This window comes from Natrix helvetica (assembly GCF_964273705.1).
Source record: "Natrix helvetica genome assembly, chromosome: 1".
In the NCBI taxonomy this organism is placed as follows: domain Eukaryota; kingdom Metazoa; phylum Chordata; class Lepidosauria; order Squamata; family Natricidae; genus Natrix; species Natrix helvetica.
In genome coordinates, this window is record NC_138548.1 from 313107878 (window position 1) to 313121124 (window position 13247).

At 41.0% G+C, this 13247-nt stretch overlaps 1 protein-coding gene across 2 annotated transcripts in view; it reads left to right on the forward strand.

Moving 5' to 3' along the window:
• Nucleotides 1–13247, forward strand: part of CHCHD6 (coiled-coil-helix-coiled-coil-helix domain containing 6) — a 263958-nt gene continuing 250711 nt past the window's right edge. For both annotated transcript variants that reach the window (XM_081939518.1, XM_081939519.1), the window contains exons 1-4: nt 1–185; nt 2839–2926; nt 3346–3415; nt 7754–7898. In XM_081939518.1, the coding sequence (XP_081795644.1) occupies nt 96–185; nt 2839–2926; nt 3346–3415; nt 7754–7898 (393 nt within the window). In that variant the 5' untranslated portion in view covers nt 1–95. The remainder of the gene's footprint in view (nt 186–2838; nt 2927–3345; nt 3416–7753; nt 7899–13247) is intronic.

Genomic DNA, 13247 nt, shown 5'->3' on the forward strand with positions numbered 1-13247 from the left:
TATAAAGCGGGTGGAGCGAAGCGTGCTGTCTGGGTAGCTGTCTTGATTTTGAACTCGCCTCTTAGTTTTCTGTTTTTTTTCCCCCGGGTGCCGCCATGGGGGGAAGCGGGAGCACCCAAGGCAGCAGGAAGGTGTCCTTCGAGCTGGACGAGCAAGAGCAAGTGCGGGTGCTGCAGGGCATCAGAGTGAGTGGAGGTTCACCCTTAGGAGGAATCCAGAGGGCGGAGTGGGTGGACGGCGTCAGAGGGGAGGCGTGTGGGTCCTGAGCGGCAGGGTTTGAATTGTAAGTTCAACCTTGCATTATTTCTCACCATTCCCTGCTTTAAGAGGCGTGGACTTCAATTCCCCAGCCAGCATGATATCTATTGCTATCCATTGACATGGCTTGGGAATTCTGGGAGTTGAAGTCCATACCTCTTAAAGCCGCCAAGGTTGAAAAAACCCTGTTCTTTTTCTAACCAGGTCCTAGTAAAAAGAATTTATGGTTTTAACAGAAGTGTATCTTGCCGACTTTGGCTTTGTTATTACAAATGGTAATAACAAGGTTTCTGTCCTTGTTGAAATGTGGGAAAGAGCTTGGTAATAATCCTCATGACCTTTATACCACTTTTCAAAAGAAAGTACTTTTTGAATGATTTGATGGAAGGTTTTGTTTTTTTAACCAAAGGCTACTGAAGGATTTGAACCCAGCTTTAGCATTTGTTAGATTGAAAAAGCGCTTCAGGAAAAGATCAAATTCCTTCCACCCTCTGGTTTATTATTTTTTAAAGAAAAATGATAGGCAAAGGTGGTGGTAACCTTTAGCACACTTTAGCAAGATCAAGCCAAAGTCCTGAAAAATATGTGGTTGTTTCTTGAGAAAGAAAAGACTTTAATGTGCAAATAGACACAAATCTATGTTCAGTAAGGCCTCTGAACATTTTAAATGTATATTCTACACAGGAAATATAATTATGCACTTTCTGGAACAATGCATGCATATTAGGAGTAGCGAAAATCTGTCTCCAACAGTTTATGACCACACAACTCAAACTAAATTTAAATTGTATTTTAAAAATATGATTTGTTTAGATAATAAGTGCAGATTTTACTTTTTCTCTAGAGGACAAAGAATGTAATGGAGCATATACAGTATAGATTGACTGTATAAACAGCAAGTCACTGATCATTCTAAAATTTAGAAACAGAAGTTTAAGTAAACCACTGACAGATTTAATGACACGTTTTTAATATAAAAACATGAGTGTAAAAGTTACAACTCCAATGCCAGATACCTCAAGAAAAAGCAGTTTTGGAAGGAGTCAGTTTGAAATTTTTTCACTGCTGTGCAAAAATTCAGGGTGGAGGGTAAACTCCAGGATTAAAGCTAAGGGAAAAGCTGAGCACTCTTTCCTGAAACTTTTTTTTTATGGAAGTAATTGCTGCTGGAATTTAATGTAAGTTTTTGCATGTACATTTATTTCAGAACTTGAAATTTCTTAGTTGTAAAAAGCCAACATGTTCGTCCATCCATCCATCTACCCCTCTTCATCCACAGAATTAAAACCCAGAAAAAATTATATAAAAAGTATAATTGTCATGTGGTCAAAAGAGAAGCAATCACTCACACCATCCCCATCCTAGAGGGGCTGACTAATTCAAGAGCTTAGAAGAAAAACACTTTTTAGGGCTCTCTTGAAAATGCATAAGTGGGAGCAAAATAAGAACAGCTGAGGAGCTGCCCAAGAATGCAGGCATTCAACAGAGAAGCCTGTTTCCTGGATCCTTCCAGGGGACATTGCTTAATCAACAGGAAGAGAAGTCATAAAAAAAAGTGGTCCCTGGTTTTAACCCTTGAATTAGGGTTTTACTCTAGGTCAGTGATGGCAATCCTTTTTCGCCTTGGATGCCAAAAGCACGCACATGTTATTGTGTGTGCTTGCATGCCCATTCACATAATTTAATGCCCCCCTGTGCATGTGTGCATGACCCTCACTCCCCCACGCATGCGCACAGAGTTTTCTAGGAGCCTGGGGAGGGCGAAAACAACCTCCCCTGGCCGCCCTGGAGGCCCTGAAGGCCAGAAACAGACCGTTTTCCTACTTCTGGAAGGCCTGGTAGGTCCATTTTTCTCCTTCCCCAGGCTCCAGAGGCTTACTAAGTCCCTGGGGAAGGTGAAAAACAGCCCAACACGCAAACCGGAAGTTCGGGGATGGATTTCTGGGTTGCCCGTTGGGACATTTTTCTCCCTCCGGAGGCTTCAGGAGGCTTCCCTGGAGCTGACAGGGCAACGCCTTGCGTGCCCTCAGAAATGGCTCTGCGTGCCACCTTTGGAACATGTGCCATAGGTTTGCCTTCACAGCTCTAGGTCCTAGTATAATTAAACTGAGGAGTTCTGGGAGTTGAAGTCCATAGGATTTAAAGCTTCCAGGGCTGGACATCTCTGACTTAACAATTATTACATGCCAGTAAGCCTAAGAAAATATCTCAATTTATATCTGCTTATATACTGTTCATGACAAATTAATAACAGCTTTAATAAGACAAGTCAAGCATATGATTTATTTTGACCAGCCAATAATTATTTTATATATTTATAAGTACTTTTGTATTACAACTAACGCTGAATTTCTTGTAAGTACCATATGATACTGTGAGTCTTATTTTCCTCCATGGTATATGACCCAGGCTAAAACAGAATTTATTGTTTCAGGTTTTGCATTAGTAACGTTTATGAATATATCCGCTGTAATTTATAAACCATGACAATTGTATTTATCACTAATCAAAACATAACTTTTAAGAAAATGTGTAACGTAAACTTTCTTACATTCCCACTATTATTTTTATTTGGGCTAGCTTTCTGAAGATGTAGTAAATAGAATGAAGGAAAAAAGCCAACCTAAACAAGACCAGCAATCTCAAGAGAAATCTAAGGTGTTCACAGGTATTGTGTGCCTTTTATTTAAGGGATGACTTATAAATTAATGAATCTATTTCATACTATTAGAGACATGTTCTATGATGAAATATTATTTACTTGAATATATGGTATCCTCACAGCTGTAATAATATGCTTTGTTAGATTTTTTCAAACTTTGTAATAGCTTTTTTGTTGTGAGAATTCTGCATTATTCCTGTTGGCACTCTGGAATGTTTCAGCATGTTCATAATTCATAAGCGATTTATTTACCCAATATTTTAGATTTCACAGATTTGCTTTTTTTGTTTTATCCTTCTTCTGAAATACAGTAGATATTTTGTAATTTAGTTGAGTGTCTTTGTTTCTTTTGTCTTTATACCTCCTATAAAAACAAAATGGGAAATTTATTTTTATATAATAAGTATTTATTTTCATTTGTCCAGGGATCTGTCCACCTACCACAGAAAGTTTGGGTCAAAAGCCTTCTGAAGCAAAGGAGGAACTATATAAGAGGTATGATGTTTAAGTTCCCACTTTGATGGTTTTGTCCTCTTAAAATTCTCTTTAAAATGTGTTTTAAATTTTATTCTGTCAAACTAATAGAAAAATGCACACATTCAGCAACATTAACAGTGTAATAACAGTGTAGAGTAACAATAACATTAATTTTAAAAAAATGAAAAGTTCCTGGAAAAAAAATCACAAACAGAATTCTCCTTCCCCAAGATGACTAGATGCTACAAAGTCTTTTCTTGTCTTTTGTTGAAATAAATCCTAAATGTTAAAAAGAGAGGAGAGAGACCCAAGCACTGAGGAGTCCAACATTACAGGGACCCAGGATTCGACCTTTCTCCCCACAAACACCAACCGAAATTGGGCAAAAGAAGAAAGGAGGAAAACCACTCCAAAACAGTGCCTCCCATTTCCAATCCCTGAACCTGCTTCAAAAGAATACCTTGATCAATGGTATCAAAAGCCGCTGAGAGATCTAGGAGGCCCAGGATGGTTGCTACACCCTTATCCTGAGTCCTCTAGAGATCATCCACAAGTGGTACCAATGCCATCTTGGTGCTCTACTCCCAGACTGAAAAGGAGCCAGATAATCTCCTTCATCCATGATCTGAAGCTGAGTGCCCACTACCCTCTCAACAATTTTCTTCCAAAAGAAAAGGTTGGAGATTGGACAAAAGTTGTCAAATATGGTTGGGTTCAAGGGTCATCTCTTGAGAAGATGCCTCCTTTAACGTGGGGGGGTAGTTTTAGTCCCATAAAGGAAGCCTTAATAATTACCGTATTTTTCGGAGTATAAGATGCACCTTCCCTCCCCCCCCCCAAAAGGGTGAAAATTTGGGTGCGTCTTATACATCCAATGTAGTCCCACCCACCCCCATCAGAGGCCAAAAACGTGAGGCATGGAGGCAGTGATGGTCTGTGGCAATCCCTGCATTCTGGAACAGCTGATTGGGGGTATTCTGGCAGTCCGATCCACTCACCAATCAGCTGCTCATGCTGAATCAGGCTGCAGTAAGTGCTGAAGCTTACCCGGCTGGTCAGAGTTTGCAGCAGCAATCACATTCAGAAAGCACACAGAAGTAACTGATTCAGCAGGATTAATAATAATAATATACAATACATTACCAAGAGCAGGTTTTCCAAGGTAGCAGTAAATACAAGCAGAACACAAGCAGTTTCACTTTCAGTTCTCGGCTAAGCCAGGCTCCTTCCTTTCTCCTTGTTGCTCGTACAGCAAATTTCAGAGCCAAATAGCCTTCATTGGCTGACTTAATTGCTATGCCTGTTCATTGGCTGACCTTGTTACCATGTGTCTGCTGAATACCATGTATGCTGGTAGGCAGAGGCAGATTTTTTTCCTTCTTATTTTCTTCCCCCAAAACTAAGGTGTGTCTTATACTCCCAAAAATACGGTACTTGGACCCAAACATGTACCATCTTCAGGATGTCTTAACGAATCAAGAAGGACATTGGGTCAATACATAGGTGGCTCAGCCCACAGACACAAAGATTCTGTCATTAGGGTTAACTTTCAAACTTCTCCCAGATAACAGGGTGATGTATCTCAATCTTTCCAAAGGTTCTGTCTAGCTAGAGTCCACTTCAGAGTGAAGCTGAGGAACTTTGTCAGAAAGATGCTGAGAATATTCTTCACAGTGGCTCTGCAAAACCTCCCCCTGCTCCTTATCCAGGAGGGGCATGTTTTGTTCTGACCCAGCTCCCAAAACATAACAACTGAAGTGAACTCAAAGATTCCTTTAATTAGGAGTGCTGGCAGCCTGGCAAAAAAGTTTCTCTTAATGCAGGCTAACAAGGCTGTGTGGCTGGAAGATGAATAGTTATCTGCCACATCTCCCTGCCTTTTATCCCCAGAGCTAGGGTGGGGCTTTGTTAGCGTTGGCTCTTCCTTCCCAAGGACCAGCCCATGGATTTCCATTGCTCTCCTCTTCTCTGCCTTGTGCACATCCTCGCGTCAGGCACTGGACCCAGCTGTTCCTTCTCTTCCCCATCAGTCACCTCCAGACCTGGGGGCTGTTGACTCTCCATCTGAGGGCTGACAGACGGCCCAGGCTCCGCCTCTGTCTGTCTCTCTGCTAATTCCACTCCCTCTTCCCCCTTGGAGCTCTCAGGTTGCCTTGATACTGATCCTGATTCCCATGCCTCCTCCTCCTCTGATTTGGCTGTTGGAGGAGCCGGTGGCCGATAGGCCATAACATGCTGGGTAACTATCTATGGACACAGTGTGAATGGAGAAGAGCTCTTTGCTGCTCTTACTACCACAAGATAATTCCTAATGAACACACGTATCTGGTTGACAAAAGCAGTAGGTCAACAAGTCCAATGCTTTTGTCAAATGGTGGGAGTTCTGCTTGGACCTTTGCTGGGAGCTCAACAGCAACTAGAACAACCACACTGAAGCAACACCTTATCCCAAATAGAGTAGCGATACCAATAGCATTTAGACTTAAATACCCCTTTTACAGTGCTTTGCAGCCCTCTCAAAACAGTTTACAAAGTCAGCATCTTGCCCCCAACAATTTGGGACCTCATTTTACCCACCTTGGAAGAATGGAAGGCTTGAGCCGGTGAAATTTGAGCTGCCAAATTTCAGGCAGCTGACAGTCAGCAGAAGTAGTCTGCAGTGCTGCACTCTAACCACTGTGCCACCACGGCTCATAAGAGTAAGTACTCTAGAAGTATATTACTTTATATTGTATATTACTTTACAGACTAATAGACTTTTGCCTGGACTAAATATTAAAGGACTAAGTATTAAAGGTATATTTAGAAGGGTGGAGAGCCATAGCCTGTTGGGAGAACAATAGTCTTTTGTTGGGGAAGGTGTATGGCTGCAATAAAGTGCAAGGCCATCTGTAAGGTAATCCAAAATCCTGATAGGAATTTTAGTTAATAGTGAGCATTTTAAATTGGGTCCAGTACTTTGATTGCTGTAACTTGAATAGAGGCACTAGCTTCTGCTTGCTACTTCAATAGGAACCACAAATCTCAGAGACTCTGCAACTCACAATTCCTTTACTACAGGGAGTACAGCCCTATCTAAAACTACAACTGAAACTGAGCCCTATTTTTTTTCTTTGTATGTTAAGACTGGAGTAAGCTGGTTAAAACATAATGCAAGTTTATTTATTCTCATTTCATTACATGAATAAATTGGGCACTTTGTAAAATACCATTCCTGGCAGAAAATCTTACAAATTTCACTATATATGACTAAAAAATATCAACCATCAAGTATAGAAAATGACAGTGGAACACAGTGAGTTTTCTTAATATTTATAATATCTACATTTAGATTATAAACCAATATTTCATACTTTAGAATTTACATAAAAACTGGCTGAGCATATTCATTTTGACTGTGATGTTATGTTTTTAGAATTATGATGCTGTAAAATAATTTGTCAGTTTTAAAAATTATTTCGTTGTTAATTATAAAGTCTGATTTTAAGCCAAAGAAACAGTATAAATATTTCACAGTCCAAGCTTCTACAAATTGTTTTATATCTTTTATCCTTCTCCTTGGAAAACCATTGAACATTAGGACTGGCCATGATCATCCTGTATGTTGACTGGGTTTTTCATTGCAGTGGAATTTAATTTATGTTGCTTTCTACAATGTACAGTGATGACCTAGTGACACTAGTTCGTGGATCTAGCAAGACTTGTTGTTAGTTGCGAAGTCATGTCCGACCCATCGCGACCCCATGGACAACGTTCCTCCAGAACTTCCTGTCCTCTGCCATCCTCTGGAGTCCATTTAAGCTCACGCCTACTGCTTCGGTGACTCCATCCAGCTACCTCATGTTCTGTTGTCCCTTTCTTCTTTTGCCCTCAATCTTTCCCAGCGTTAGGCTCTTCTCCAGTGAGTCTTTCCTTTTCATTAGGTGGCCAAAGTATTTGAGTTTCATCTTCAGGATCTGGCTTTCTAAAGAGCAGTCTGGGGGGATCTCTGGGACTGACCGGTTTGATCACTTGCAGTCCAAGGGACTTGAAGGAGTCTTCTCCAGCAAAGAGAAGTGTTCTTACGGTCCAACTTTTCACAGCCATACATTGCAACTGGGAAAACCATAGGCTTGACTATACGCACCTTTGTTGGCAGGGTGATGTGTCTGCTTTTTAGTATGCTGTCTAGCTTTGCCATAGCTTTCCTCCCCAGGAGCAAGCGTCTTTTAATTTCTTGGCTGCAGTTCCCAACTGCGATGATCTTGGAGCCCAGGAAAGTAAAATCTGTCACTACCTCCATTTCTTCCCCATCTATTGCATCTCATAATTTGAGAACTTTTAGCCAATAGCTGCTGATCATTTTCTTCTGTACAGGTATGAACAAGAGCAAGCAATGGTCCAAGAGGAACTACTTCGATTGGCAAAAAGGGAGAAGGAGGCAGCCAGCGAGTGTCGGGATGCTGCCCTTCAACAGGAGAGAATTAGTGCCCGAGAGGATAAGCAGAAAACATCCCACTTGGTGAGTACATACGGTACCAATTCCTCAACTTCCTGGAATAAAATTTGTCAAAGGGTTCCCCCCACTCCCCTTCTCATGATTTTAGCATTGCAAAAATATTAGAATATAAATTCTGCTGTTGTTCCTGTATCCAGCTCAAAATTTTAATTCCTCCCTCTCCCCATTCTTTCTATAGTTCACCTATTGTTCGCTTCTTCATACCCTGAACCTATTTCAGTATCTGCCACCTGATTCCAGGAATAGACATGCATTGATTGAGGAATTCATTTAATTTATTAGATTAATATGACACCTATTATCCAGGGGTTCAAAGTGTGGAAATAGTGTTCCCTCCTCCTGTTTTTTTTCAAACCCCCCCCCCCCCTTGAGGGCTTCTGCAGTGGGCAGGGGACTAAAACCCAAGTCTTCCTATTGTTGGTCCAACACTTAGCCACTGGTTCACAGTTTCAGAGGGCTACTGTGTTTCATACCCCTACCTTCCCTGAAGCACTTTTTTGTCATTGATATAAAGTGGCACACAGTCCTGGAACTTTTGTAGACACCTGTGTACAAATAAATAAATAAATAAATACATACATACATACATACATACATACATACATACATACATACATACAGCTCAACTTATTTAATTGCAAGCATATTTTAAAATACAGTAGTCAAAGCACCTTGTACTGTAGCTTATCTTGATGACTATTCTGTGATAAAACAATTTAGAGTGTAAAGAAAGTCGTATTTCTGCTAGACCTATCTAATCTGATGAGAAATACTAGTTGTAACTAGGGGTCACAATGCAGAAGGTGTCAAACCAGTGTGATTAGACATGAAGAATTAAACACATGAAAAAGCGGTAATATCTCAGGCAGGGAAAAGGTGGGTGAGACATCATACGTGGCAACTGCGCTGTTAACTCTATTATCACTATGTAAGTGCTATTTTTTTTTCTTGTGTGAAAAGTAATTATCAGGTTCTTATACAAAATATATATATATACTATGAATTGTTGCCAAATTCACAGTTTATGATTAAGCTACCAAGGAATGCCTTGCTTGATCCTGCTTATGGAACATTTTCTTAAAGTCACGAGAAGAAAGTTCAAGAAACACGCATACCACTGAGAATGTCATGAGTGCTGCTAATTCATTTCAGGAACCTCAGTATAACAACTATATTTTTTTGCGGACAGAGTTCTAAACCCAGAGTTGCTTTCGAATAATACAGGCAACAGAGTGAATTAATAAATAAAATAAAACATCTTGATAAACATTAGATAGTATAATAGAAAACATGTAGACAAATGAAGCTTTATTGAAACACACCGATAGACTGACTCAAATATATATGACTAAACTGTGGTTTTGTGGCATGAAATCTTTGGACAAGGTATCTGGGATAGTAGCATTTTGTCTGTCCCTCCCAATTAATTCTGCCACAAAATAGTCAAATTCTAACACAGGATTTCCCCCCACATTTATCAATCATCTTTTATGAACATGTACCATAGCAAAGATGGTAGAGGAAACTCAACTGAGATTAGTCTCTCTTGCCAGGAAGTTGAAATTCATGACATGAATTTCATGACATGACATAGGAACCATGGCAAATACCATATTTTTCAGAGTGTAAGATGCACCGGAGTATAAGACGCACCAAGATTTCGAAGAGGCAAATAAAAAAAAAGTTTTTGCACTTTGCAGACCTCCCAAAAATGGCCCTTTTTCGCGACAACGGGCTTGTTTTTTCTCAAGAAAAGGGCACGCAGAGCCTTTAGGAGGCTTGTAGAGTGCTCCTGGGGGCTGGGGAAGGGGCAAAAATGAGCAAAAAACAGCCAATTTTTCGCTCATTTTTGCCCTCCCCAGCCCCCAGGAGCCTTCTGGAAGCCTCCTAAAGGTTACGCATCGCCATTTTTGCAGAGGGGGCAGGGTTTCGGGAAGCCAAAAATGCTGTATTCAGTGTATAAGACGCACCCAGATTTTAACCCTCTTTTTTGAGGAAAAAAGGTGCGTCTGATACTCTGAAAAATACGATTACTATTTTTGTGCTACTTAATAAAAAAAGTGTAGTTGAAAAAAATGACAGATCTCCAACATAGTATAGCATACTACATAGTATAGTAGTGTATTATATTGTAAGGCTGTAGGAACATATATTATATGTGAATGGTTTTATATAAATAAAAAGAATTGAAAAATGCTTGTACACAGATTGTCTTCATTTAGCCAATGGCAAAATGGTTGCTAGGTGACAGTCACTAAATTAACCACTTGATTGGGAGAGAAAGAGATGCAGACATCATTGATTGCTGCCAACTCATTCAGATAAAATTATTTTGTCGAGCAACACTAGTGTTACTCTCATTTTGGTGTGCATTGATGTTAGGTGTAAAAATGTTGGCTGAAAAATGTTTTTTTTACTACTGTTTACTATCATTTATTACTCTTGCATTTGTAGTCACTATCCAAGGCAGTCGCTAAACAAAGAGTATCTACATGCCTTATCCAGATGTTGTAATATTAGGATACAAATTCTGAATTTCACAGTTTATAATCTTGAGTAAACCCATAAAGTTTGAATGGTACATGTTTTAAGTATAGCAGTCACAAAATAAAAAAGCTATTTACCATTGTTGGAAAGCATGTTAAAATAATCTGTATTAACCAGGGTATTAACTGTAATCCAGACTGATTAATATGGATTTAGTAATTCTCTTATGTGAGAATCCCTAATACAAATCAACAAGGTTTTAATGAAAAAAGCATTTTTAAGCTGTATTAAACACTGCCCATGAATGCATTTTTGTATTGGGGCATGGTTACTAAATTGATACTAAAATTAATGAAACTTGGATGCATACATTATTCAGAAAAGCCAATGCTAATGTTGTTCAAGCTTCATTCAAACACTCTGCAGTTATTCATTAGGGTAATGGCTTGGCTAGGCAGTGGCAATAGCTTTTCATAGATTTGGAAAGTGCTTTTATAGAATTTTCAGTGTCTATGCTTACACTGTGGTGTGTAAACAAACAAATTAAACAGAGGTTTACAGCAGCTCAGGATATACATTATGAAACAGTGTATGTATGTATGTATGTATGTATGTATGTATGTATGTATGTATGTATGTATGTATGTATGCATATTCAGATCAGAGGTGGTATTCAGCAGGTTCTGACCAGTTCTGGAGAACCAGTAGTGGAAATTTTGAGTAGTTCAGAGAACCAATAAATACTATCCCTGACTGGCCCCACCCCCAGCAGGTTTGCCCCACCCCCAGAAGGTTTGCAGTAACCTTCTCATGGGGTGGGGAGGGAATGGAGATTTTACAGTGTCCTTCCCCTAGAGTGCGATGGGAATGGAGCTTTTACAGTATCTGTTGTGTTCGGAGTGCCATGGCAACTGCAAGATGTCAATCAACAACAGCAGTTGCCTGGATTGGCCAAGTCGCGCAGGCAGCGTCAGCAAGAGTTGGCTTCATTCTGATTGGTTGCCGGGTTGACAACTGCACTATAAATAGCTGTCAAACTGGAGTTGCACTGTTTTGTTCTGTCAGTAGTTGCTGTTAACAATAAACATGTTTTGTTCCTGCATAAATCACCTCAGTTAGTTTTCTTTAGCTGAGTACATAATATTGGTGACAAGGAGTGGGAGTATTCTCCACAAACTATTCCAAGCCTGAAATTAGTGCTACAACATGTGTGCCATTCCCAGCGTCTCCCCATCATGCTCCCCAGTGCCTGGAGCGAGGCGGGGGGCCCCCCACCGGCCGCCGCCGATCCCGGGGATCCCCTTCTGGCAGGAGCCCACCAAAATTCTTAATGACGGCTGCCTGATTGTGAAGGCAGACATCTCCGTTCTAGCTGCCATTTCAAAACAGCTATTTGCTGATGTTGTGGTAGACAAGGGCATTTGGCTGCTGTATGCAGCGCTAAATTGCAACAGGCAGAACATCCCAGCTCTCACTACAATAAAAAGACCCAAGCCAAGAGAGCGTCCCCATCTCAATCCAGCTGCGCTACTGTGATTGGTGATTCAGACCAAGATGCATGGGACATCCAAAACGCTTCTGAACGTTGCCCTAAAACCTCTAAGTTTTTCCTGACCATTCGTATTGAGGGAAGTCCTTGTCAGATGGAAATCGACACGGCGTCCACCAAATCAATCGTTTCATGATCATGCTTGCAACAACTAGTGCCGTCCCTCCGCAGAGTGGAACTTCAAAAGTCTACTTGCCGCCTGCAGGACTACCAGGGCAACCTGATTCCTGTCCTGGGTCAAGCCTCTGTCCTGGTGGAGCACAAGAATTTCAAAGATCATCTCCCTATTGTCGTTGTGGCCAAGCTGCTGGCTTCGCTTCTAGGCATTGATTGGTTCCAGCCTTTGGGACTCACTAGCTGCACTAGAGGTTCAGCAGGTGTTGACAACTCCTTTCCACTCGGCCAGCAATGGCCTAGCGGAATGAGCGGTCCGTTTGGCCAAAGAGGCTTTGGAAAGAATGACCACGGGAAACATACAGGACAAAATTTGTAGGTACCTGCTATACCAGCACTAGATTCCCTGCCGAGCTTTTAATGGGCAGGAAACTCCGAATCACACTTGATAGGCTTCACCCTCAGTTTAATAATTTCCCTGTGCCACCAAGGGCTCACCAGACGAGAGAATTCTCTAAGGGGGACAGAGTTTTCGCTCATAATTTTGCGGGGCAACCTGAGTACCGGCCACCGTAATTGAAATAACAGGACCCTGTTCTTACAGAGTCCTTCTGAACGATGGCTGACAATGGCGGCATTACATTGATCATCTGCGCTGCCGCGAAGCTGCGAGCGATTCCCCTGCAAATGTGTTCTAACCTGTCAACGAGACACCATACGCCACCTGCCGGCCTAACCAAGCTCCAAAAGTTAATCCAAGTGCGCTGTAAATTACCCTAACGATTCCTGCTTCATAATAAGCGACCCGACATTGTAATACCAAAAGCAGTGATTTATTAACAGCTTCATTAAGCATTCTTCATTAGGCATTTCTTATTCGCAGCCATCTTTTTTGCTTTCTTTATCTGCTTTTGAACTTTGCCCGTGTTTCTGTCCTCCCTTCAGTCTGTCATAAATCATGTTATCCAATAGCTTCATTCATCTTAACCCAGCTACTGTAATCTGAGATCCAGTTCTGCCAACGCTCTGCATGGAATGTCAACACAGAGAGTTGACATCCTGCTCCCCTCACTTTTCAAAGGCAATCTGTGCAAGCAAAAACAGTATGGGATTCAAGGCTGCGTCTTCCACCCAGGCTTGTTTGGATTTTTTTCATGGAATCTCTGTATGAGGCGATCATGGTAGCCAACCCTAGAATCTCT